General features: G+C 37.2%; 2 protein-coding genes across 6 annotated transcripts in view; one reads left to right on the top strand and one right to left on the bottom strand.

Annotated features, from left to right (window-relative positions):
• PUM2 (pumilio RNA binding family member 2) overlaps window positions 1–23,756 on the bottom strand; it is a 102,655-nt gene that overhangs the window by 64,905 nt on the left and 13,994 nt on the right. For all 5 annotated transcript variants that reach the window (XM_028099652.2, XM_028099650.2, XM_028099654.2 and 2 more), the window contains exons 2-4: window positions 10,882–10,950; window positions 3,150–3,258; window positions 464–651 (exon numbers count right to left, since the gene is read on the bottom strand). In XM_028099652.2, the coding sequence (XP_027955453.1) occupies window positions 464–651; window positions 3,150–3,258; window positions 10,882–10,932 (348 nt within the window). In that variant the 5' untranslated portion in view covers window positions 10,933–10,950. The remainder of the gene's footprint in view (window positions 1–463; window positions 652–3,149; window positions 3,259–10,881; window positions 10,951–23,756) is intronic.
• LOC114206003 (large ribosomal subunit protein eL38) lies at window positions 5,752–6,060 on the top strand. Its single transcript, XM_028099655.2, has one exon. It carries the CDS (start codon window positions 5,798–5,800, stop codon window positions 6,008–6,010), a length of 213 nt encoding a protein of 70 aa, XP_027955456.1. The 5' UTR covers window positions 5,752–5,797; the 3' UTR covers window positions 6,011–6,060.

Here is a 23,756-nt window from a genome sequence, read left to right on the forward strand (position 1 = left end):
CTACGCTATAGTGCACGTAAACAATAAAAACATTGTACCTTATTTTAATTTTGTAATCAACTAATTTATCAAAGGCCAAAAAATTGAGCACAAAACAGTGATTTATAACAGAAGGGCTAAGGCAACCTTAACTATGGCGGTGCTGGAAAAGCAGTTAACACCACAGACAAGATTGAAATTCTACTTAATGCAGATGATTTTTAGTTACTTTCACATCAAACACTACCATGAATAAGCAATTGTAATCCTGCAAATTATGTTTCGTAATTATTATGGCTTGATTTTTTAACATGGCTAAGGTTATATTCCCATTGGTTCTACTATTTCATGTATTTCAAGAAGTGGCCAAGAGAAGAAAACCAGAGCTCCAATAACTGCAAGATTTCCTTGAGCTCTGGAAGAGCCAAAAAAACAAATGGACTTAAAGATAACCAAATAACCACTAATTATTAAAAATACTTACAAAAGTTCCCTTCCTAAATCGAGAATCCAATTTATCAGCAGGAGAAGAACTTAATACATATTCTACCATGCTCACACCAAGGCCTCCACTTTCTGATCGCGGAGACAGTATTGCATTTACTTCACTGTTTCCATGAAAACCCTGTCCAGATCTTCTCTGTACCATAATAGGCTGGGACATTGAATGGTCTGTTTGGAAGGAAGAACACAATTACACATCTGTACTTTTAAACTAACCAAAATGTATTTACATAAATTAATATACTGAAGTAAAAAAAAAAAAATCAGTATACTGTTTTATTTTGAATGTTACTATAATCTTAATAAAAAGCTTTCATACTGTTGAGACTCACTGGCCTGGGTACATTTCTTGGGAATACAGACAGAGCCATTTGGTTAACAAAAAAAAGTAAAAGCCGATATGAACAGTCAAACCAGAAAGGTCAACGGAGACAGAAACATTAACCTGAAGGCTCTGCTGCCTACAAGCATCTTGTTAAAATATTAAAGCTTTCTTTGTGATTCATAATAATTCAAAACAGAAACCTAGCACATCTCAAGCTCAGAGTTATATACTGGACAGATTCAGAACACATGGCTGTACCACTATAAACACAAACAAATACGTTTGGAAAAAATCAGTTAATATCAAAGAATTTTCTACTCTGGGTGTAAAAACTGTCACCTAAAGATTATTTTTAAAAGTCCCTTCTAGGGGTGCCTGGGTAGCTCAGTCAGTTAAGCGTCTGCCTTTGGCTCAGGTCATGATCCCAGGGTCCTGGGATCCGGCCCCACATTGGGCTCCCTGATTGACAGGGAGCCTGCTTCTCCCTCTCCCTCTGCCTGCAGCTCCCCCTACTTGTGTGCACTCTCTGTCAAATAAATAAAATCTAAATAAATAAATAAATGTCCCTTCCTAGTTTAAAAGTTTTCCATTTATTTTTAACAAAAAATTATTCATCTGGTGTGAATACCTTTTCAACACATTTTTATGACAAAAAGAAAAAAAGCAATATTTAAGATTAGAGAACAAATGGGATACAAATATAAAAAAACATTTGAGGCAACATTCAAATATTGTTTTTTTAAGGCACCAATAAGCTACCTCTGGTTCATTTGTTATCACACAGAATACTATTAGGTCCAGTCCTTAAGAGGCTGAACTATCAACGGTGGTACTCGGCCATTACTTCATTAAGTCTTATGTTTTTAAATGACTACTACTTTTGTTAAAGCATATTAAAACATTTCACTGCAGTACCTTTATCCACAAGAGATTAGTCATTATATTTTTTCATTCAATCATTCACCCTTTCATTAACATAGTTCAAAAAAATGTTGGTTTATGGTCTCTCGTATGCTGGGCATTGCGCTATGTATGGGGAATCCAAGAACAAACAAGATAGTCCCTGCCCTAAGACAATCATAACAGAGTAAAAGTGCATCAGTAAAAATGATCCAGGATACTACGGAAACAGAAAGAAGGAGCATTAATCCTTCCCAGTCTTAGAGTGAATCCCAAAGGAAGTGACATGAAAGCTAAAGAGTTAAAGTGAGCAAAAAATAGGTGAACGTGAGGGTGAGAAAGAGAACTTCAGTTAGACTGTGCCTGGGTGGCACAGTCGTTAAGCGTCTGCCTTCAGCTCAGGTCATGATCCCAGGGTCCTGGGATCGAGCCCCGCATTGGGCTCCCTGCTCAGCGGGAAGCCTGTTTCTCCCTCTCCCACTCCCCCTGCTTGTGTTCCCTCTCTCACTGTGTCTCTGTCAAATAAATAAAATCTTTAAAAAAAAAAAAAAGGTAACTTCAGTTAGAGAAACTAACCATATGATAAAGTCTCCTGCAATCATGGAAAGACTCTTCTTTAGAACAATTCCTCTAGAACAAGGAATATCTTACTCATATTTGTAACATACTTGGCATTCAATAAATGTTCTATAAACAAAATAACTTCTAATTTTTCATTCATTTCTAATTTCCTATCTCTTGGTAAAGACTAATATTCATCTTCAAAATTTTATCCATACAGCCAAAAAAAGTTAAGTTGCAAGAGGAAGTGGCACAAGAAATTAAAAATACAAACTTGACACTAAAAAGAAATATATAATGTTGCTTAAATATTTTACACTTGTACGAGTTGTCCTCCAAATCTAACATACCAAAAATATTTCCCAACCACCCATCTTGAAAATAATCTCTCATTACCGTAATGTTGTGCTCAAGATGTTTTGCTTCAGAATGCTTTAAAAAATATTTGGTTCTGGTAAATAAAGTAATTAAGCATTCAACCTTCAAAACAAAAATTAAAACATGTCTACCAATCAAGTTTTCGAGCACAAGTAATTTTATTTTATTTTAAAGATTTTATTTATTTTTGCGAGAGAGAGAAAAAGCACGGGGGGGGGGCAGAGGGAGAATAAAGAAACACCCAGGTAATTTACACTCAAAATTTAAAGTTAATTTGATTAATTATCATCCAGTAATATTTTACTGTGACAAAAACTTCTAATTATTAAGTAGACCATTAGATAAGGGTTAATTTACATTAAAAATGTACATTATAATGACTTATAAAATTTTCAACAAAGTCATCAGAAATTTGCTCCAAATACTGTCTGTCCAGGGGTAGGCAGGGTTTCAAAAAATTCAAGTAAATTCATAATTCTCACACATAACACCAATAACTTACGAGAAGTTCCCCATGCAGTCTCTCTCCATTCATCATCCCCAAGAAATATGCCTTTTTGTCCATCTTTTGTTGAATCATCAGGTTCCCAAAACTTTTTGGTAGGCAAAAGCTATTTGGGAGGGAAAAAAATATTAATTGAAGTTTCATTCTAATTGCAAATTTATTCTAATTCTACGTGAGTGAAAGAGAACTTACCACCAATATGTACAAGTGAGTTTTCAATACTAAGGAAAATTCAGAGAGAACTATTTTCTATTTTTGTCTTGTTAATAATAAAATAACTCCCCACCTAATGTTTGGGTACTGGCTCTAGTAATTCTAACCCTGAACACTAGTCAAAGTCCACTTCTGACTTTTCTACATGTTTGAAATGGTTTTACCATCATGTGACTTTCTTTATAAATTTCTTCAAAAAACCTACTAAATTTCTTAATATAGATAATAAAAACATCTATACAAAAGGTAAAAACCTCTCCTTTACTTCCTCTCCTTTACTGTCCTTGGATCACCTCCTATCCCATAGCTTCCATGATAGAAAATACATCTTCACTTTTACTTCATTTATTCAATGGAAGTTAACTTCATGACTCTTCCTAGGTCTGGAATGCTAGCAATCTATCAATTCAAAACAGGAACCTGTGGATGGTGGAAGACACACAGAAAGGAACCTCAAATACTTCTGAAATAATCTAAAAGCCCCATGCTCTATCTACCATATATGTGACAGACAGAGCACATAAAAATTATGTTGATATAATGATTCACTGATTATTCAAAATGTACATTTGGCTAATTCCTAATGATACTTTATCACTCATCCTAGCCTCTCCTGTCTACCTTCCCTGATACTCAGAGAAGATGGACTGGGGATATGTTTGTTTGAAAACAATAGATTGGTTTCCTGAGGCATGCATTTAGCATTTTAAATAAGCATTCCTCAGACCTCCTCCCTCTCAGCCCGTAATTAGGTACCCAGTCTTTCAGTGGTCATAATTAAACCTGTATATACTTCTAACACTATACTTACCACACTAAATTATCTGTGTTTGCCTCCTTAGGGGCACGGTAACCTTATTCTCAGAGAGCTCACAAACATACAAACTAAATGTAATAAAACAAACTCGGTAAAACCCGAATTGGATCTGAGAAATAAAACTGTGTGTTGGGTGTGAAAGTGTGAGTGGAAGGCGAGGAAGATAAAGTAAATCATGAACAAAGGCACAACCTAATAAATTGCACTGTGTGTACAACAAGGTATGAGATGATGAACAGATGAGGGAATGTCAAAGCTGATGCTGGTAAAGCTTTCTAGGTCAGATCCTGAGGAACCTTAACGACAAGTTAAAGAAAAACTGCACATTACTTTGAAATAAGGGAATCCACAGAGGTTGTTAAGAGTGATACTGTGTTTCAGAAAACAACTCAAGTTGTAACCTATAAGAATAATGGATATTCTAGACTACAGACAAAGAAATCAGTTTAGCAGAACTACAACAGGGCCAAGATGGTAAGAACTGGAACAGGGTACTAACAGAAAGAATTGAAAAATAAAATGGTTTGAGAGGTATTTAGGAGAGTCAGCAGGATATGATTACAAACGGGGAGGAGATTGATAAAATTTTTAAATTTGGGTAATAAGGTAAATGTAGTACTACTGACCAAACAAAAAACCAGAACCAGCTTTGATGGCAGGGGGAAAAGTTCAATTTGGGCATGTTCCTAATCTACAGATTTTTTGCTAAACTATATAATATATTTAATTTTAAAGGAAACCAACTTGGGCTAGTTAAAAGAAAAGTTTCTCCATGTTAGGAACTGGGCTGGGCTGCAAATGATTTGTGCACAGACTTTTAAACAATAATCTGCTCTAACAAAGATCCCAGCCAAATGCAACCTCTGTTCCTTCGTTTTTTTTTTTAATCTCACTATAAAAGTTCATGTACAAAATGTAAAGCTGATTAATACTAAAACACTGTGCCTGATATAAATAATTGAACATTCATTCACAGTAAAACCCAACTTAATCCTTCAAAATACCATTAAAAAAATGACTCCTGAGAAAATAAAAAGTTTTTATCCCACACATCATGAAAAAAGATTCAATATCAAAGTACAGTAACAAATAAGGAATTGAGAATAAAATTTTAACAACTTAATAGAAGCAGTCATCATAGACACAGAAGTGGCTTAAAACTAATCTTCTAAGGTAGCAGAATAGAAACTCTTTGAGGAAACCATTCCAAAGTCTTTGTGATAAAAGTTCTATGTAGTGTTTTAGTAGAGAAGCTCATATATCACTGTTTTAAAATACAAATTGTACAACTAGGGGAAAAAAATCTATGTTAAGCACTTATGCAGTGTGCCTACTTTCTGCCAAGCACTACACTATGAATATCTTTTCATTTTGCAAACACTTATAAGATATCATGCAGAGGAAAACAATTTAGTAGTTAATAAAATTAACACTTCTACTGACAAAGGCCTGTACATTCTAGAAACAACTTTTTGTGACAGTTTAGACACTGATTCCAAATACTTTCAGAAACTACTAGTTTGTGACCAAGAATAAATTAAACTAAAATGAACTAAATATAGCTTTCTTGCTGCTTGCTGTGCCGGCCACGCGCTCCCGTGCGCCCCCCGTAGCCATGCCTCGCAAAATCGAGGAAATCAAGGACTTTTTGCTCACGGCCAGGCGAAAGGATGCCAAATCCGTCAAGATCAAGAAAAATAAGGATAATGTGAAGTTTAAAGTTCGGTGCAGCAGATACCTTTACACCTTGGTCATCACGGACAAGGAGAAGGCAGAGAAACTGAAGCAGTCCTTGCCCCCAGGTTTGGCAGTGAAGGAGCTGAAGTGAACCTGGCCCACTGATTTGAACTGTATTAAAGTTTTAAAAATTCAAAAAAAAAAAAAGAACTAATTATAGAGGAAGGCAATAATTCAGGATAGAACAGAAACAAACAAACAAAAAGATTTAGGCAGTACACTGGTTGTAATAGCAGTAGATATTTGCCCCTGGAGACTCTTTTACTGTAGTAGAAATGGGGAAGAATATTACAGAAAACAAGGGCTAACAGATCTTAAAGATCTGTAAAATATATGATCCACTACCACTTCATATTAGTTCCGTAATTCACAAAAGCTTTAAACCAAGGTCAAGCAATTCAGTATTTGTCAACCTGCACCTCTGTCCTGCCAACTGAGAAATGACTGGGTGAACACACAAATTCATCCCCCAATTGTCCACCATATTATTCGTTCTTTCTTTCAAAAAGCATTTATGGCTTTCCCTCTCCACTGTCAAATCAGTCAACAACCTAGCATACTGCCTCAATTAAAATTTATGTAAAAATTATTACACATTTATGTAAATTATTACATATTATTTATGTAAATTATTACATAAAATCACATAACCAACCAAATTAACATAATCCCAAGAATCAAAGAATCTGAAAAGCTTTATGTCTACAATATGGTGTTTTAAATTAAGGTGTTCATAAAACATCTAAACTTGGAACACTTTTGAGGAAGGGGGTGCTATTAATAATTATGCCACGACAAGAGATATGCATCTGGACTGTCTGGGCAAAATAGGATGTAAGATGACTATCTATGGAAGTTCAGAAAAGAGAGGCATAGATGCTAATAACTAAATGTGTAGAGAACAAAAAACACAAGGTAATTCCCTATAACCCCAGATTAGTTCTTTTCCAGACTTTCATCTCTTCTGTTAAGAAAAGAGATCAACACTTCTTCATTTTTTCAAATCATACAACTTCCTCAATCTTCTCCATTCCTCATATCCTTTAACAGAAAACATTAGATGTCATCACTTCCAATAGGAAGCAATATTGTAAATAGTCAAGGCATTCATGAGTTTATACCATTCCATCACTACTATACATGACCTTAGGCCAGTTAACCATTCTGAGCTTCAGTTTCCTCATCTGTAAGGATAATAGAACAACTGTCAGAGTTTCTATGAGGCTAGAATGTAACAGCATAAGTAAACTGCCTAGAACAGTATCTAGCACAGAGCAGACACATAAGTATTAGATATCTTTACTACAAAAAATAGGAATCTTCTAATATTATAAAACATAAGTAACACACTGACCAGCAATATTTAACTGGCTAAGAACTATGACATTATTCATTATAAAAATTTCATCTATAGCTATTTGCCTTCTTTTTCAAGTCCATTTGAGTATTGTAGGAGAATCGTGAAACAAAGAACAGATGCCTAATACAGTCCATTCTGCATAAGGAAACAGAACCAAGGTTACACATATGGCTAGTAAATGGCTGCATTAGGATTTGAACCCATCAATCTCTATAATTTTAACGTTCATTCTCTTTACACTTAACTACCATAGAAGATGGTTCTTTTCAATCACAGTCTAATTCATCAGTATTTCTGAAAATTCCCAGTATTAGAATACCACTAGATATAATAAACTTTAATAATATTATCATGATATTCTGCCTATATAATGTGGGTATTCATTACTGCGGATAAACTTTAAGGTAGAATCGTTAAGACAAAGATTTATGCAGACAAAACTATGATCTATCTTCAAGTAGCTGGTTTCCATTCCAGTCATCCCTAACAGATCAGATCAGAGCTAGAACATTTGAGATATGTGTAATTCATATAAAAGGTTATTCTTATTACTGTCTCCAAAGAAGTCAGTCTTACTTGAGGTCATAGCACTAATGATAGATCAGAGAAAACAGACGTCTCCTTACTCCCCTATCCAGTATTCCACTTCACCACACCACTTAGGATCTCAGCACATAATTTTCTTTAAATATTACTGTGTAAGAAACAAGGGGGCATTATTTATCATACTAAGCTATGAATACTCCCCCCAAAAAACACATTAATTCAGTGACTTAAAGTTAAATTCTGGGTTTCCTAAAGAATTTCAGGCAGGGGCCTCTTTCCCCCTATTTAAAAAATAAACAGGAACATACAGTCTGTGTATAAAACAACAGGTATGTGCCTCTGCAGTGTAGTTTTATTTTTTAAGATTTTATTTATTTATTTGACAGAGAGAGAGCACAAAAAGGGGGAGCAGCAGGCCAAGGGAGAAGCAGGCTGCCCGCCGTGCCGGGAGCCCAATCCCAGGCTCCTGGGATCATGACCTGAGCAGAAGGCAGACACAACGACCAAGCCACCCAGGTGCCCCTGCAGTGTAGTTTTAAAACACTATACTAATGAAACTGAGTCCAACCTCCTATGAATGAGCTTTGCTCTTTTTAAGCGGTATGATGTAATACAAATTAGGAAGTCTTTTGACAAAAACATGCTATGGAAAAATATGGAAAGAATGAGTTTATGAATGGATGAATATACAGATCTGTTCCCATTTCTGGATGACCAAATAGAAAAGACTGCCCTTCTGATGATGGGTCAGCACAAAATACCATGATCTATAAAACCCAGTACATTTGAAAACAGTCCTGTATGTAATGCAGTGCTTTCTACATTAGAGATCTACAACAACTTAAGACATAATAAAGAAAACTTTATTTTTGAAGAAAAAGTCAAGAATAGGGCAATCCATTAAAAAAGGATGTCACATTAAAAAAATAAACAAGCAAGTTTAGAAAACGGAAGAGCCAGAAACTCAGGGCTACTTTTAATTTATTAAAATGAATGGATTCTGGGATAAAACAAAAACAAAACACCTCACCTGTCAGGAAAGGAGGAGAAGACTGGTGAGAGAGAGACAGGCAAAGAAGGAAATCCCAGAAGGTTCCCTGCTGCCTGTGAGATGAGGAAAGATAGAAAGGCTTGTGGGAGACAGAACCCAGAGACAGAAACCTGAGCAGGTTTCTTATCTATCTCCTAGAGGTAACAGAATTAGTTGGTAAACTGTTAAGAAAAAATAATTAGTGAGTAACAGCTTATTTAAAAATACATTTCTACTGAATGAAGGTCACAGAAGCACTGACCTACTGCTATCTGCCCAAAAAAGCAGGCAGTCTATACCCTAGCCAGCCACTTGTACTCTGCATATCTGAAATTTCCATTAAGAAAGCCTAGATTTAAGTTTAGATCAACATACTATTCCAACCCAGCTTGTCTCTTTTCCAAAAACATCAAGTGTACTTCCTCCACCCTCAAGTAACTAACCAAACTCTTCCAACTATTTCTGATCATGACATTTTTTTAACTGCAAAGATGTCTTTGCATTTATCAACTACTATTTGGAAAGGGAGGGGGAAAATGAGCCAATCGGTAAATATATGTACAATGTAGATCTAGGAAGCAAAGTGCTGGGGGGGGGTCTAGAAGAATTAAGTTAATGGTGTGACTTTACTTGCTCTTAAAAATCAAGTTCAAGTTTGTCAGAGACTAGGCTGAAACACTGTTCAAACCTGCTTTCAAGATAGGTTATTCTACTTTTTAAAGACTAAGTAGCAGTGAACAAAACAAAAGCCCTTTTCAACTGCTTCTTTTTATTCGCCCATAGGGTAAATAATGCCTAAGCAGCCACTGTATTGCAGTGAAGCTCTATAGTTTTTTGTTGTTGACTAAAAAATTATTCCCTCTTTCAAATCTTTCTTAGGGACTAAAATTTTACCTTATGCACTAGACTAACAAGTTTACTTTGGCAATACTTATGCTTAAGTACCTTAACTCACCCTTAAATCAGTCCTCTGAAAATGACAAACTCTTTGGAAAACGCTGTTCTGGAGAAGGGAAGGGTTAGCTAGCTGCAGGGTGCCCTCTTGTGGCCCAGAGGAGTGACTGGACTCTTTTTCTGCATCTGAAGAGCACACAGCATTGGATGGAGTAAGTCTCATGAAGGTCTCTAATCTACCAAAGTAAAATAATCTCCAGGAGCAAGCAGTTAATTACACATCTTATGTCTGTTCACTGTTATGTTCTATTAGCAAAGTCCACATTATGTTAGTACCATAGAACATGACAAAATAAAGATGTGACCACAAGGGTTTTTATAAGCGATTAAAGTTTTCTAAATATAATTTAGGTATATGGAAACAGCATTTTTGATGCCTTATATTATGTTATGGTGCAGTTAAGTGGGATGCCCCAATGAAAATCATATAATAACAGGACCGATAAAATCTATTAAAAAATTCAGAGTGCTCACTGTGTGTCAGTCATTCAAAGCTAACAATCTACAGAGAAGACTAATATAAAACAAACTGTAACAAAGTAATATAATATGTATAAAGATCTATGAAAAGTCAGAAGAGGAAGTAATTAATTCTACTACAGATAGCAATGGTACAATAGTAAGACTCTCATTTCTCAGCACAGTCTTGTATAGGATTAGAAGTTTATTAAGCAAACAGTAAACGAGGAGAGATTTTTGGAAGAGAGAATAGTGAACAATTAAGCATGGCTGAAGTCAACAGCATACATATATAAAACAGCAGGACAAGGATAAAGAAAGGCTCTTTTCAGGGCAAAGTAATTGTGGTTCATTACCAAAATATAAAACATTAATTTCTAAACCAAGTCGATCAATCAACTAGACACAATCTCACTAAAAATTACTGCTAGGGGTTAAAAAAAAAAGCTGAAATCACAATACAGAATTGTATAATCCAAGATTTAAAAAACCCACATCATGTGGAAGACATAACCACTATTTTCAAGAATATTTACGGTTAAAAAAAATGAGTCTCAATGGCTCAAATAATCAAAGTGAGGTTTATACATTCTTAGTTTTCATAAATACTTACCTCTCCCATTCCCCGAGATTCTAATGCAAGAGCTTGAAAATCATGATTCATTTCATCCACAGATCAAACCTGTTCAATAACAAAAACAAAAATCAGTAAAATTTAAACAGACTGCAACAAATATTTTTATATTATATTGCTATTACTGCTATTAGCATGCGCTGAGATGGGCAGAAATCGATTTCTCTATGAAGATAGATTTTCCTAAATAGAGCACATAATAGCAATCTACATTAAAATGAAAATTAACACCCTGGAGTCAAAGGTTCTTGGGCTATTCTGTGTGCCAAGAGAAACCCCTACTAGCTGAGCAAAATAGATGGGAAGTAATAAAGAATAAAGGAAGCAAGCTCAAATACTAAAATACAGTGTTTTGTTTTGTTATAGCTCCAACTACAAAATTACTATTTTACTTAACATTTTTCAAAACTTCTCAGCATTTCATTATTTGTAGATCTTATACCAATGATAAAAAGTCACTGAAAATATTTAAGTGGTGATCCAGTTCAACCTCAAAGAAACATACAAATTAATCAGCTGTGAGAGCAATATTGAAATTTCCATAAGAGTAGCTCCTTTCCCTTCTCCTTCAACTAAAACTAAAGTGTATTTTATCTTTCCATTTCTCACTGTTTAGTTTATCATTCACTTGACAATGTGTTCTTGAGTCAGAGGTCCTTTGCCTTCTAATGTTAAGTACTGCTGGAAAAAAAAATCACTCAACACTCAACACTGAAGCTACTACAAATTTAGCCTTCCTGCTTTTGGGCCTTACAATATAACCCTATCATTTCCCCCTTTAAAACTCTCTTTAAAACTCCATAGCACGTGACATTACAAAGCACGCCTCCGTTCCTATAATACTGTTCTTTGTTGCTACTTTGTCTCTTAAAATTCTTCTTTCTACTTTACGGTGTCTCGATGCTTTTTCTCAGGCTTCTTCACAGACTTCAACTTGTCTCTTCAACTCCATTTTCAATGTTAGAGTTCCTTAGTACTCTATCCATGGTAGTCTCCTCTCTACCCTTTATCGTACGTAATCTCATCCACTCTCATTGCTTTCAAAACCATATATATGCTTAGGACACTGGCTCTAACGTTTCTATTTATGAGCCAAATTTCTCTCCTCTTAAAAATTTCCAATTATCTCCTTCCCATTCCCTGGGCAAAATTCCAACATTACTCTTCTTTCTTCCCCACTTACAACTTCATTCTTTCCTTTCTTACACCAATATCCAGTCACTAATATCAACCTCCTACCTCACTTAACATCTAACCATTTTCCATCTGTCTGGTTGTTGTGTGATTGTTTTGTTTTGGGGGGCCACAGGGGGAGAGAGAGAGAATCTGAAGCAGATTCCACGCCCAGGGGTGCAGCCCGGCACAAGGCTTGATCTCACCACCCTGAAATCATGACCTGAGCCAAAATCAAGAGATGGATGCTTAACCGACTGTGCCATCCAGGTGCCCCACCAGCTGTCTGGTTGTTTAGACTACCATCATTTCTTACCTAAAATATTGCGATCATCTCCTAACTTCCCATCATATGATCTAATCTTCAAAGTGTAATCAGCCATCTTCCTCAATTGTACTTTGTTCATGTAACTCCTATATTTTAATCCTTGACGCCTACCTTACAAGGGGATAGAACTGGATTCAATTATAGTTCTGGCAGCTTACTAGTTTTCTAACTCTGGACAGGTAATCTAAACTTGTTTTTTCTCAATTTTGGGGGTAGGGGAGGGTAATGGGAGGGTAACAGCAGCTGCCACATGGCTTATTGGAAAAGCTGAATTAGATAACAGAACACTTAAATTGGTACTGGGTACATAAGTATTCAGAACTTAGCTATTAAAGTGGTGCCTGACTGGCTCAGTCCATAGAGTATGCAACGCCTGATGATTCTAAGTTCAAGCCCCACGTTAGGTGTAGACCTTACTTAAAATAAAATCTTTAAAAAAAGTTAGCTATTAAAAAAAAACTCTTCAGGGGCACCTGGCTGGCTCGGATGATTAAGCGTCTGCCTTCAGCTCAGGTCATGATCTCCAGGTCCTGGGATCAAGCCCCACATCGGGCTCCCTGCTCAGCGGGGAGTCTGCTTCTCCCTCTCCCTCTCCCAGCTGCTCATGCTCTCTCTCACTCCCTCTCTGTATCTCTGTCTCAAATGAATAAATAAAAACAATTCTAAAAAAAAAAAAGGCTCTTCAATCTTTTCATCAAATGATACTTGAACAATGAGATATCCATATGCAAAAAATGAACCTTAACTTAAACATCTTAATGTAGGGGCGCCTGGGTGGCTCAGTTGTTAAGCGTCTGCCTTCAGCTCAGGTCATGATCCCAGGGTCCTGGGATCGAGCCCCACATCGGGCTCCCTGCTCGGCAGGAGGCCTGCTTCTCCCTCTCCCACTCCTCCTGCTTGTGTTCCTGCTCTTGCTCTCTCTCTGTCAAATAAATAAATAAATCTTAAAAAAAAAATCTTCATGTAAAAGTTAACTAATGGATCATACACCTAAATTTAACACCTAATAAGACTTCTAGAAAAAACAAAAGCTGTGCGACCTAGAGTCTGATAATGATTTTTAAGATCAACATCAAAAGCAGAGTCAATGAAAGAAAAACTGATGTCTAAAAAATCTGACTTCATCAATAAAAAAACACGCTGTACAAAGGACACTGATAATAATGAAAAGACCACAGACCAGGAGAAAATATTGGGAAATCACATATCCCAATACAGGACTTGTTCCAGAATATATTAAAAACTCTTAAAAAAAAATAATAACCAGGGCGCCTGGGTGGCTCAGATGGTTAAGCGTCTGCCTTTGGCTCAGGTCATGATCCCAGGGTCCTGGGATCAAGTCCCGCATCGGGCTCCCTGCTCCTTGGGAGCCTGCTTCTCCCTCTGCTTCTCCCTCTCTCTCTCTCCTCCTCTGTCTCTCATGAATAAATAAATAAAAAAAAAAATCTTAAAAAAAAAATAATAATAATAACCCAATTTAAAAATGGGCAAAAGATCTGAAGAGATACATCAAAGAAGATATATGGATGGCAAATAAGCTATTATCTTGTTAGAAAAGCTGGATTCATTAACAATTCTCACAAAGTGAACATTTCATTTACTCAGTAAGCTTTTATTGGATCATCTGCAATGTGTTAAGATTTTGCAGAGAGGGCGCCTGGGTGGCTCAGTTGGTTAAGCGACTGCCTCCGGCTCAGGTCATGATCCTGGAGTCCCGGGATCGAGTCCTGCATCGGGCTCCCTGCTCAGCAGGGAGTCTGCTTCTCCCTCTGACCCTCTTCCTTCTCGTGCTCTCTATCTCATTCTCTCTCTCAAATAAATAAATAAAATCTTTAAAAAAAAAAAGATTTTGTAGAGAAAAAAGCGAATTAAAATATGGTCACTGTTCTTAAAGAGTTTAAACGAATTGCATAGGTATCCTGGTAATTGAAGGTGTAGTCCTTTAACCTAAACCCTCCTGCAGATAAGTATAAACTCTGGACAAATATTAAACAATTTGAAGGTGATGGGAAACAACAACAAAAACAAACTGGAAGACAGTCTACACTTAGAAGAAAGAACTGGCATAGAGTGAGTTTTTCAATGGGTTTTTCGCCTGAGGACAGGCCTGGGTTTGGAGGTGGGGCGCCAAAATTCCTATAGAGAATCCAGTCTTAAAGGCTTGAAGAACCAAAGGACAGACTTTGGGGCAACCAGAGATGCTGGAAACTGAGGAAGGAAGTCTCAGAAAGGAAAACCACCTGTAAAGACAACATGTAAAGACAAATATATAAATACATATAAAGCTTTATTACAAACATGCTTGCAGTAGTATTGCTTGCAGATTACTGAAATTCTGAAATTATAAACCACATAACTGCCCTACAATAGTTAAGTGACACAACACATTTATAAAATGGAATATCACATAACTATTAAAAATACTTGAGTTTGCAATTAAGAAAATGCTTAGATAGTAATGTTAATAAAGATTGAAAGGAGGAGTGGCTGCGTAGCTCAGTCAGTTAAGCATCTGACTGCGGCTCAGGTCATGATCTGGGGGTCCTGGGAGGGAGCCCTAGGAGTCCTGGGATGGAGCCCTGCGTGCCCTGTGCTGGGACTCCCAGCTCAGAGAGGAGTCTGCTTCTCCCTCGCCCTCTGCCCCTCCCCCCACTCACGCCGGCTGGCGTGCTCTCTCTCAAATAAGTAAATCTTTAAAAAAACAAAAAGACGGGCACCTGGGGAGCTCAGTAGGTTAAGCGTCTGCCTTTGGCCCAGGTCATGATCCCTGGGTCCCGGGATCGAGCCCCACATCGGGCTCCTTGCTCAGTGAGGAGGAGCCTGCTCTCCCTCTGCCTGACACTCCCCCTGCTTGTGCTCAAAACAAAATCTTTAAAAAATAAAAAATAAGTTAAAAAATAAAAAATAAACAAAGACTGAAAGGAAATAACCCAAAATTCATACAGTCCTTAAGTGATCAGAGTACGTCATTTTTTTATCTATTTATCTGTATTTTATTATCTTTCTACAATGTATCTGTATGGTCCATGAATGAAAGGAGAGGGGTTTTTTTGTTTTTTTGTTTTTTTGTTTTATTAGAGAAAGAAATCACTGGCAAGGGAGAACAACAGGCAGAGGGAGAAGCAGGTTCCCCGCTGAGCAAGGAGCCTGATGCAGGACCTGATCCCAGGACTCTGGGATCATGACCTGAGCCAAAGGCAGACACTCAACTGACTTGAGCCAGCCAGGCTTCCCAGGAGGGAGATTTTTATTAAGAAAAATGAAAAGAACCTAATAGAAGACAAGAAATTTTCTCAAGAGTGAAAAAGGACTGGATCTTTTTTTTTTTTTAATATTTTATTATTTATTTCAGAGAGAGAGAGGGTAGGGAGAGTGAAAGCATGAGGATGGGGAAGGGCAGAGGGAGAAGCAGGCCTCCCGCTGAGCTGGGAGTCCAATGCAGGGCTCAATCCCAGGACCCTGGGATCAGGACCTGGGCCGAAGGCAGGCGCTTAACCGACTGAGCCACCCAGGCGCCCCAGGACTGAATCTTTACTTTTCCTTACTTCCAGGTTTTCATCTGTGGTCCAAATAAATGAGGTTATGCCTAAGTTAAAGAACCTACAGATAAATGTGACAAGTCTCTAAGAGCCATTCTTACTTTTGTGGTGAATCACGCCCCAGGGCAGGGGTCAACAAACTTTTTTCAGTAAAGAGCCAGACAGTAAACATTTTAGGTTTGGCAGGTCATATGATCTATGTTCTCAATGACACCTCTGTAGCACAAAAGCAGCCATTTGATACCGAAATAAATGAGCATGAATGTGTCCCAATAAAACTTTATTTACGAATAGTGAAATCTTAATTTCATGTATTTTTTATGTGTTACAAAATATTCTTTTTCCACCCAACCATTTAAAAATCTAAAAACCAATTCTAGAGAAGTGGGCCAAAAAAAAACACAGGTTGTGGGCCAGATCTGGACTGTAGGCCAGTTTGCTGACCTCTGCTCTAGTGGATTCACTTTGCTCTACAAAAAAAAAATCAAAAGCAGATAATCCACTCTCAAATATGAGCAAGCCAAAAGTTAAACATTAGAGCTTTGCTTCCAACTTTTTCATCTACACTATCCCCAGGCATATGTCTTCTTATAATGAAAGTTACATTTAAATGGAGGCGACTGAGTAGGTTATGAGGAAAAGACTTTAAAATACAAAAGAAAACAAAATCCACAGAAGACTCAAACTCAGTTTTGCAGGTTAGGGTATTACAATTTATTTCAATCTTGAAAAAACTGGAGGATAAAGTGGGCAAAACAGGATAGAAAGTAAACACTAACACTCAGGCCAATAATCTCCATGTTAGTAATAATAAAGCTGAGGGGGCAGGAGTCACACATATACCATTAAGTGGGACTCTCAAAAATTTGGGAAAATGCCAATTTTCTATGTCCTATGAAGTTACAAATCTTGGTATCATTTGGTGGCAAGGGAAAAGAGTTTGGACATGAATTTAACAACTTTATCCAGAATGGTTAGATCTTAGGAAGAAAGAACACTTTTTTCTTCTAACAAGCAACAGAGTATCTAGCATCCAGGTACAGAATATTGAATTGACTATGTTAATTTGAAGAAAACGTATCCAAAAGTTATGGTACAAAGTATTACTTGGGGTGTAAAGTCTGTCTTCAAATTTTTTTTGTTTGCATCATTAAGCCGTGAAACGCCCCCAATATTATTTAATAAACAATTGGAATTAGCTCATATAGAAGATACATAATAGAAACTTTTCTATGGCCAAGACTCTGTAATCTTAAGTAAGTCTGAATTAGAAAGTTAGTTTCTTGAAGTTGATTCTTTGTTTCAAAAAAAAAAGAACAGTGTCTCATTAAATTATAAAATTTACCAACATTAGCCAACTCTTTGTAGGCAACATTACTGCTAATTACATGAGAAAAACAGATAAAGCACCTTGAATAACAGGTTAATAACTTGGTTAAGTTCTAAGTTTTCATATTTACTAACATGTAATTCAAAAGGTTTACAAGTAAGTTTGTGTAAAGAACCAAGAATATGCGTTAATAAGTACATTTATATCATTAAGAGTACTAATTTTTCTCAGACAACATCTGATCCAATTCCTCACCATATGCCTACTATAAAAAATAAGGTGGGGGGAAAACCACTTAGAGCTACAATAAATGGTATTAAAGCACTTTCTACTACCAAAGGACACTAATCACATTTTCACAGTATTTTAAGGCCACAGCAGAAATTAAGCTCTGGGGTCAAAGGGGCTAGGAACTGTGTCTCAGCTATCTATAAATACTCAATATATATTGAATGAAAAAGATTTTTTATGGTATGAAATGCAAATTCAGATCAAGAAATCAAGTATCAGATAGTAACTGCTTATAATGCCTTCATATGTATTAATACACAATGCTCATTCTAATGGAGATGTGAACAAGGCTCTTCCTCAGACTTTCTGTAACAATGAAGACATTTATCAACATAAAATGTCTGATAGCAACTTCCTATTGGCACTACTTTTCCATATTAGTTCTATAATACCCGAAGGCTACTGCTATCTTGTGCATCAATTACAAAAACAACAAAATTACATGAAAACTTAATTAAATATAAGCCAATACAAAGAGTAACTTAAAAGGCTTATGAAATATTCTTGGTAGTCATCCATCTTGGATAGTTTTTAATGAACATAATCATTGAGCAGTAGTGGTTTCCAATGTAAACAGAAGCTAAAATCCTTAAGAATATCTTCATTTCTTCAGCATATTAAATCACTTTAGCAAATTTGCCAACAAATTTGTTTAGTAATTATCTTTTCTTATCCACAACAAAAGTAAACCTATCCAGGCTTACGTATTTGTAGTAGACCATTAGCCTTCAAAGATTTTACATTGCAAGCTTCTACTAATCACCATCAACACCTAGTAATTTACTTTTTCTGGGGGCATGAATTGAATCATACACTTTTCTTGTGTGTGTGTTTGTGTGTATGTTTTATTAAGTGTAACTTTAAACATTTTGAGGCTTTAAGAAATTTTTTAAATTTAATTCTAGTTAACATACAGTGCAATACTGGTTTCAGGGAATAGAATTCAGTGATTCATCACTTATATACAACACCCAGTGCTTATCATAACAAGTGCCCCCCTTAATACATCCCCATCTAGCCCATCCCCCACCCACCTCCCTCCACCAACCCTCAGTCTGTGCTCTATCAAGAGTCTCTCATGGGCGCCTGGGTGGCTCAGTTGGTTAAGCAACTGCCTTCGGCTCAGGCCATGATCCTGGAGTCCTGGGATCGAATCCCACATCGGGCTCCCTGCTCAGCAGGGGGTCTGCTCCTCCCTCTGACCCTCTTCCCTCTCATGCTCTCTGTCTCTCATTCCCTCTCTCTCAAATAAATAAATAAAATCTTAAAAAAAAAAAACTCTCATGATTTGTTTCCCTCTCTCTCTTCCCCCCTCCCATATGTTCATCTGTTTTGTTTCTTAAAATTCCACATGAGTGAAATCATATGGTATTTGTCTTCCTTTGGCTGACTTATTTTACTTAGCATAACACACTCTAGCTCCATCCACATCGTTGCAAATGGCAAGATTTCATTCTTTCTGATGGCTGAGTAATATTCCATCTCATATATATACACATCTTCTTTATCCATTAATCAGTCGATGGACATTTGGGCTCTTTCCATAGTTTGGCTATTGTTGGTAATGTTGCTATAAACACTGGGGTGCATGCACCCCTTCGAATCAGTATTTTTGTATCATTTGGGTAAATACCTAGTAGTGCAATTGCTGGATCACAGGGTAGTTCTATTTTTAACATTTTGAGGAACGTCCATATTGTTTTCCAGAGTGGCTCCCACCAACAGTGCAAGAGGGTTCCCCTTTCTCTGCATCCTCGCCAACATCTGTTGTTTCTTGTGTTAACTGTATCCATTCTGACAGGTGTGAGGTGGTCGCTCATCTTGGTTTTGATTTGTATTTCCCTGATGATGAGTAATGTTGAGCATTGTTTGATGTGTCTGTTAGCCATCTGGAAATCTTTAGAAAACTGTCTAATTCATGTCTTCTGCCCATTTTTTAACTGGACTATTTGGTTTTTGGGTGTTGAGTTTAATAAGTTCTTTATAGATTGTGAATACTAACCCTTCATCTGCAAATATCTTTTCCCATTCTCAAGGCTGCCTTTTAGTTTTGTTGATTTGTTTCCTTCACTGTGCCGAAGCTTTTTATCTTGAAGTCCCAATAAGTTCATTTTTGCTTGTTTCCCTTGAATCATACACTTCTCTAATGGTGCTGAATAAGTCACTTAGCTAGTAGTTGAGCCAAGAACCACATCAACATTTTTTGATATTTGCTACTTGTTTGTCCACATACTTCATGGGGTAATTATTATAGATGCTTGTTTTCCCAGCAATAAAAAACAGTATGACTGACAACTATACTAAGGAAAAGTCAAGTTTTCATGTTTTGAATAAAATTTGGCGTGTGTGCACACACACACACAAACACAACTATTAATATAGATTCCCAGAAACCAGAAATCTTCAAAGACCCTACCTCAAATCCTCTAATAAAATTAGAAATTAGATTATTCCAACATCAGCATTTAGCCACTAAATACAAATTTACCAAGAATTTCCATGCAAGGCTGCGTTAGCTGAGGATAAATCTCACAGAGAACATATTCTCAAACAGGCAAAACAGGATATTTAACTTACCTAAATGCAAATATGAGGCAAGATTTTTTTTTCCTTAAAATTCTCCTGAAGGATATTACCATGTATTTGAGTCCTTACAAAGTATCTTGTTTTAAAAGGCATTCTCGCAATTGCTTTATATTGAGAAATAAAATACTGCTTAAGGAAATTCTTTTATTTTGAAACACAAAATACTGCTTAGAGAAGATCTCCAAACTAAATCGACCTCAAACAAACTTTTAGATAACACCTAAGAGAAGCAGGTCAAATAAATTGGAAGTGAAGATGACATGCCTGAAAAAACTGAGATAACACAAAATGACTCCAATGAGTCAAAGATACATGTGAAATATCAAAGATATATTATGAAATGAGCTCCCCCAAAGGCAGTATTTCTAAATTAACATTTTAAGTAATTTAATATGCTATCATCTTAGAAGTAAAACAAGCAAATATATGCCCCATGATAAAATATGGAACAGCACCACCATCTATGAAAAGTTGTCTCAAAAAAATAACCCACTAAACCCCAATCTCAATAAAGCCAATAAAGTCGCCAGATCTAAATACTGTTTATCAGACATATGAGCAATATAAAAGCACAAAGTCAAGAGATAATACAAGAAACTAATCATCTAATCCAGAATGTGGAAAGGGGGAGGACAGAAGAAAGAATATTATTCAGACTAAGAGGCTAAAATGTCAAATATATTGTGGAAACCTTGTCTGAATCATGATTTTAATAAACCCAACTATAAAAAAGACTTTTTTGAGGGACGCCTGGGTGGCTCAGTTGTTAAGCGTCTGCCTTCGGCTCAGGTCATGATCCTGGGGTCCTGGGATCAAGTCCCACATTGGGGCTCCTTGCTCAGTGAGGAGCCTGCTTCTCCCTCTCCCTCTACTGCTCCCCCCGCTTGTGCTCTCTCTCTCTGACAAATAAATAAAAATCTTTAAAAAAAAAAAAAGACTTTTTCGAGAAAATCAGGGAAATCTAAATGCAGAATGAGTATATATGATATTCATGAATTTTGTTAGTGGTAATAATAGCAAGAGGATTATATATATATTTTTTTTGAAGATTTTATTTATTTATTTGACAGACACAGCGAGAGCAGGAACACAAGCAGGGGGAGTGGGAGAGGGAGAAACAGGCTTCCCGCGGAGCAGGGAGCCCGATGTGGGACTCGATCCCAGGACCCTGGGATCATGACCTGAGCCGAAGGCAGACGCTTAACGACTGAGCCACCCAGGCGCCCGAGGAGTATATATTTTAATAAGTTCTCATCAGGGGCACTGAGTGAGATCAAGAGTTGGATGCTTAACTGAGCCACCTCGAAGCCCCAGAGAATTTATGCTTAAACTGGCCTGCTGTCTGGGAGTTGCTATGAAACACTATTTTATAAAAAGTAAAATACTAGATTTCACGTAAGGTTGAATATCAGTGATAGATACCTGAAGATGCAATGCATTATTCTACTTGTGTTTAGTATTTCCATAATAAAGCTTAATAAAATAAATATAACAATATGACAGAAGGCCATGTGAAACAGGTGGTATTCAAGCTGGGCCTTGAGGGATAAGCACAATTTGAAACCACTCCCCCCTTTTTAAACATTTATAAACTGCAGCTTATAAAAGTAGTTACTCCCCACAAGGTTAACGGACTTAGGTTCCAAGCTATTGTATAAACTCAGTATCACTGATTACTTTCTCAACCATATTTTTGACAAGTGGCATATGAAATTTTTTCCCCAAACACTGATTTCCAAATGAACACAAACATCTTTGGACTAATTTTTATCAGACACCATCCCCCAAAGAGAACTTTTTTTTTTTTTAAGATCTATTTATTTGAGTGAGCATGCACCTGTGGGGAGAGGGAAACAATCTCAAGCAGACTCCCTGCTGACTGTGGAGCCCAACATGGGGCTTGACCTCACAACCCTTGAGATCATGACCTTAGTTAAAATCAGGAGTCAGAAGCTCAACCAAGCCACCCAGATGCCCCCAGGGAACAAAGTTTATTTCACTCAATGTCATCCCAGAGATTGTACTAGGCACATTATATCTAATTCTATTATCCAGCAAAGTAGGTACTGTATTCTTACTTTATAAATAAGGAAACTGTGGCCAATTTCCATATCCTAATAGACAAAACTACTAAAATGGCATTCTTGATACTGTCAAGACTCCAAAGGCTCCATGTTCTTTTCCATACCAACCAAGCATAAACCATAAGTCAGCTTATATGTTAACTGTACAACTCTCTTCAAGCTCCCCCCCCCCCCCCCCCCGCCCCCGGCCCTGCCCATCATCCTTTTGCTTACACTATTCAAGTCCCCTGGACAGGTCTTTCCCATTTATCTGTTCATATGCAAATACTACAAACTCAAAGTTTGGCTCAAATGCCACTTTTTCCATCAAAACCTACTCCCAAACAATCTTTTTCTTAATTCCCATGGCATTTAATTGGTATTTTCAATGTATTAGTAACATATTACCTGTTAAGACTTTTTTTTTTTTTTAAAGATTTTATTTATCCATTTGACAGAGAGAGAGCGCACGAGCACAAACAGGGGGAGCAGCAGACAGGCAGAGGGAGAAGCAGGATCCCCGGCTGAGCAGGGAGCCCGACGCAGGACTCGATCCCAGGACTCTGGGATCATGACCTGGGCCGCAGGCAGACACGTAACCAACTGAGCCACCCAGGCGCCCACCTGTTAAGACTTTAAAACTTCGGGACGCCTGGGTGGCTCAGTTGGTTGGGCATCTGCCTGCGGCTCAGGTCATGATCCCAGGGTCCTGGGATCGAGTCCCACATCGGGCTCCAGTCCCACATCGGGCTCCAGTCCCACATCGGGCTCCTTGCTTGGCAGAGAGCTTGCATCGACCTCTACCTGCTCTGCCTGCCACTCCCCTGCTTGTGCTCCCTCTGACAAAAAAAATAAAATCTTAAAAAAAAAAAGACTTTAAAACTTCTCCATATCAGAATTAGGATAGGAAAAAACATGTAGCACAATTATGCAAACTATTCTGGTCACACCAGTGTTCCATGAAATAAGGGAGGGGATCAAAGGAAGAATACTAAGGATAGTATTAATAAGGAGAGGGAAACTGATCACATTATCAACTATGAGTCCATTTAAAAGCATGAGATAAATGTATTTAGGCATATATGGGGGGGAAAAAAGCCAGGATATAAGTGAAAAGGCAAGGTGAAAAGCACTCTATCATCCAGCTTTGTAAAAACAGGAAAAAAACATTTATATATAGATAGAAAACAATCAGAAACTGTGACACAAATGTTATTAGTGACACATCTGGGAAAAGGGAATGCATGATTTTTATTTTATATTCTCTAATTATTTACTCCTTGAATATTTCCCACTCATTACTTATCTCTTTGGAAAATATTTAAATAGAGGGGCGCCTGGGTGGCTCAGTCGGTAAGCGCCTGCCTTCAGCCCGGGTCATGATCCCAGGGTCCTGGGATCGAGCCCCCCATCAGGCTCCCTGCTCGGCAGGAAGCCTGCTTCTCCCTCTCCCACTCCCACTCCCTCTGCTTGTGTTCCCTCTCTCACTGTGTCTGTCAAATAAATAAAATCATAAAAAAAGGAAGAAAACATTTAAATATATA

This window comes from Eumetopias jubatus, unplaced genomic scaffold (assembly GCF_037043125.1).
Source record: "Eumetopias jubatus isolate StellerSeaLion01/CBP00866 unplaced genomic scaffold, mEumJub1_p1.0 scaffold_9, whole genome shotgun sequence".
Lineage (NCBI taxonomy): Eukaryota > Metazoa > Chordata > Mammalia > Carnivora > Otariidae > Eumetopias > Eumetopias jubatus.

What these genes read in the sequence shown, in the direction of transcription:
- LOC114206003 (XM_028099655.2), top strand. Translation starts at nt 5,798, where the DNA reads ATGCCTCGCAAAATCGAGGAAATCAAGGACTTTTTGCTCACGGCCAGG.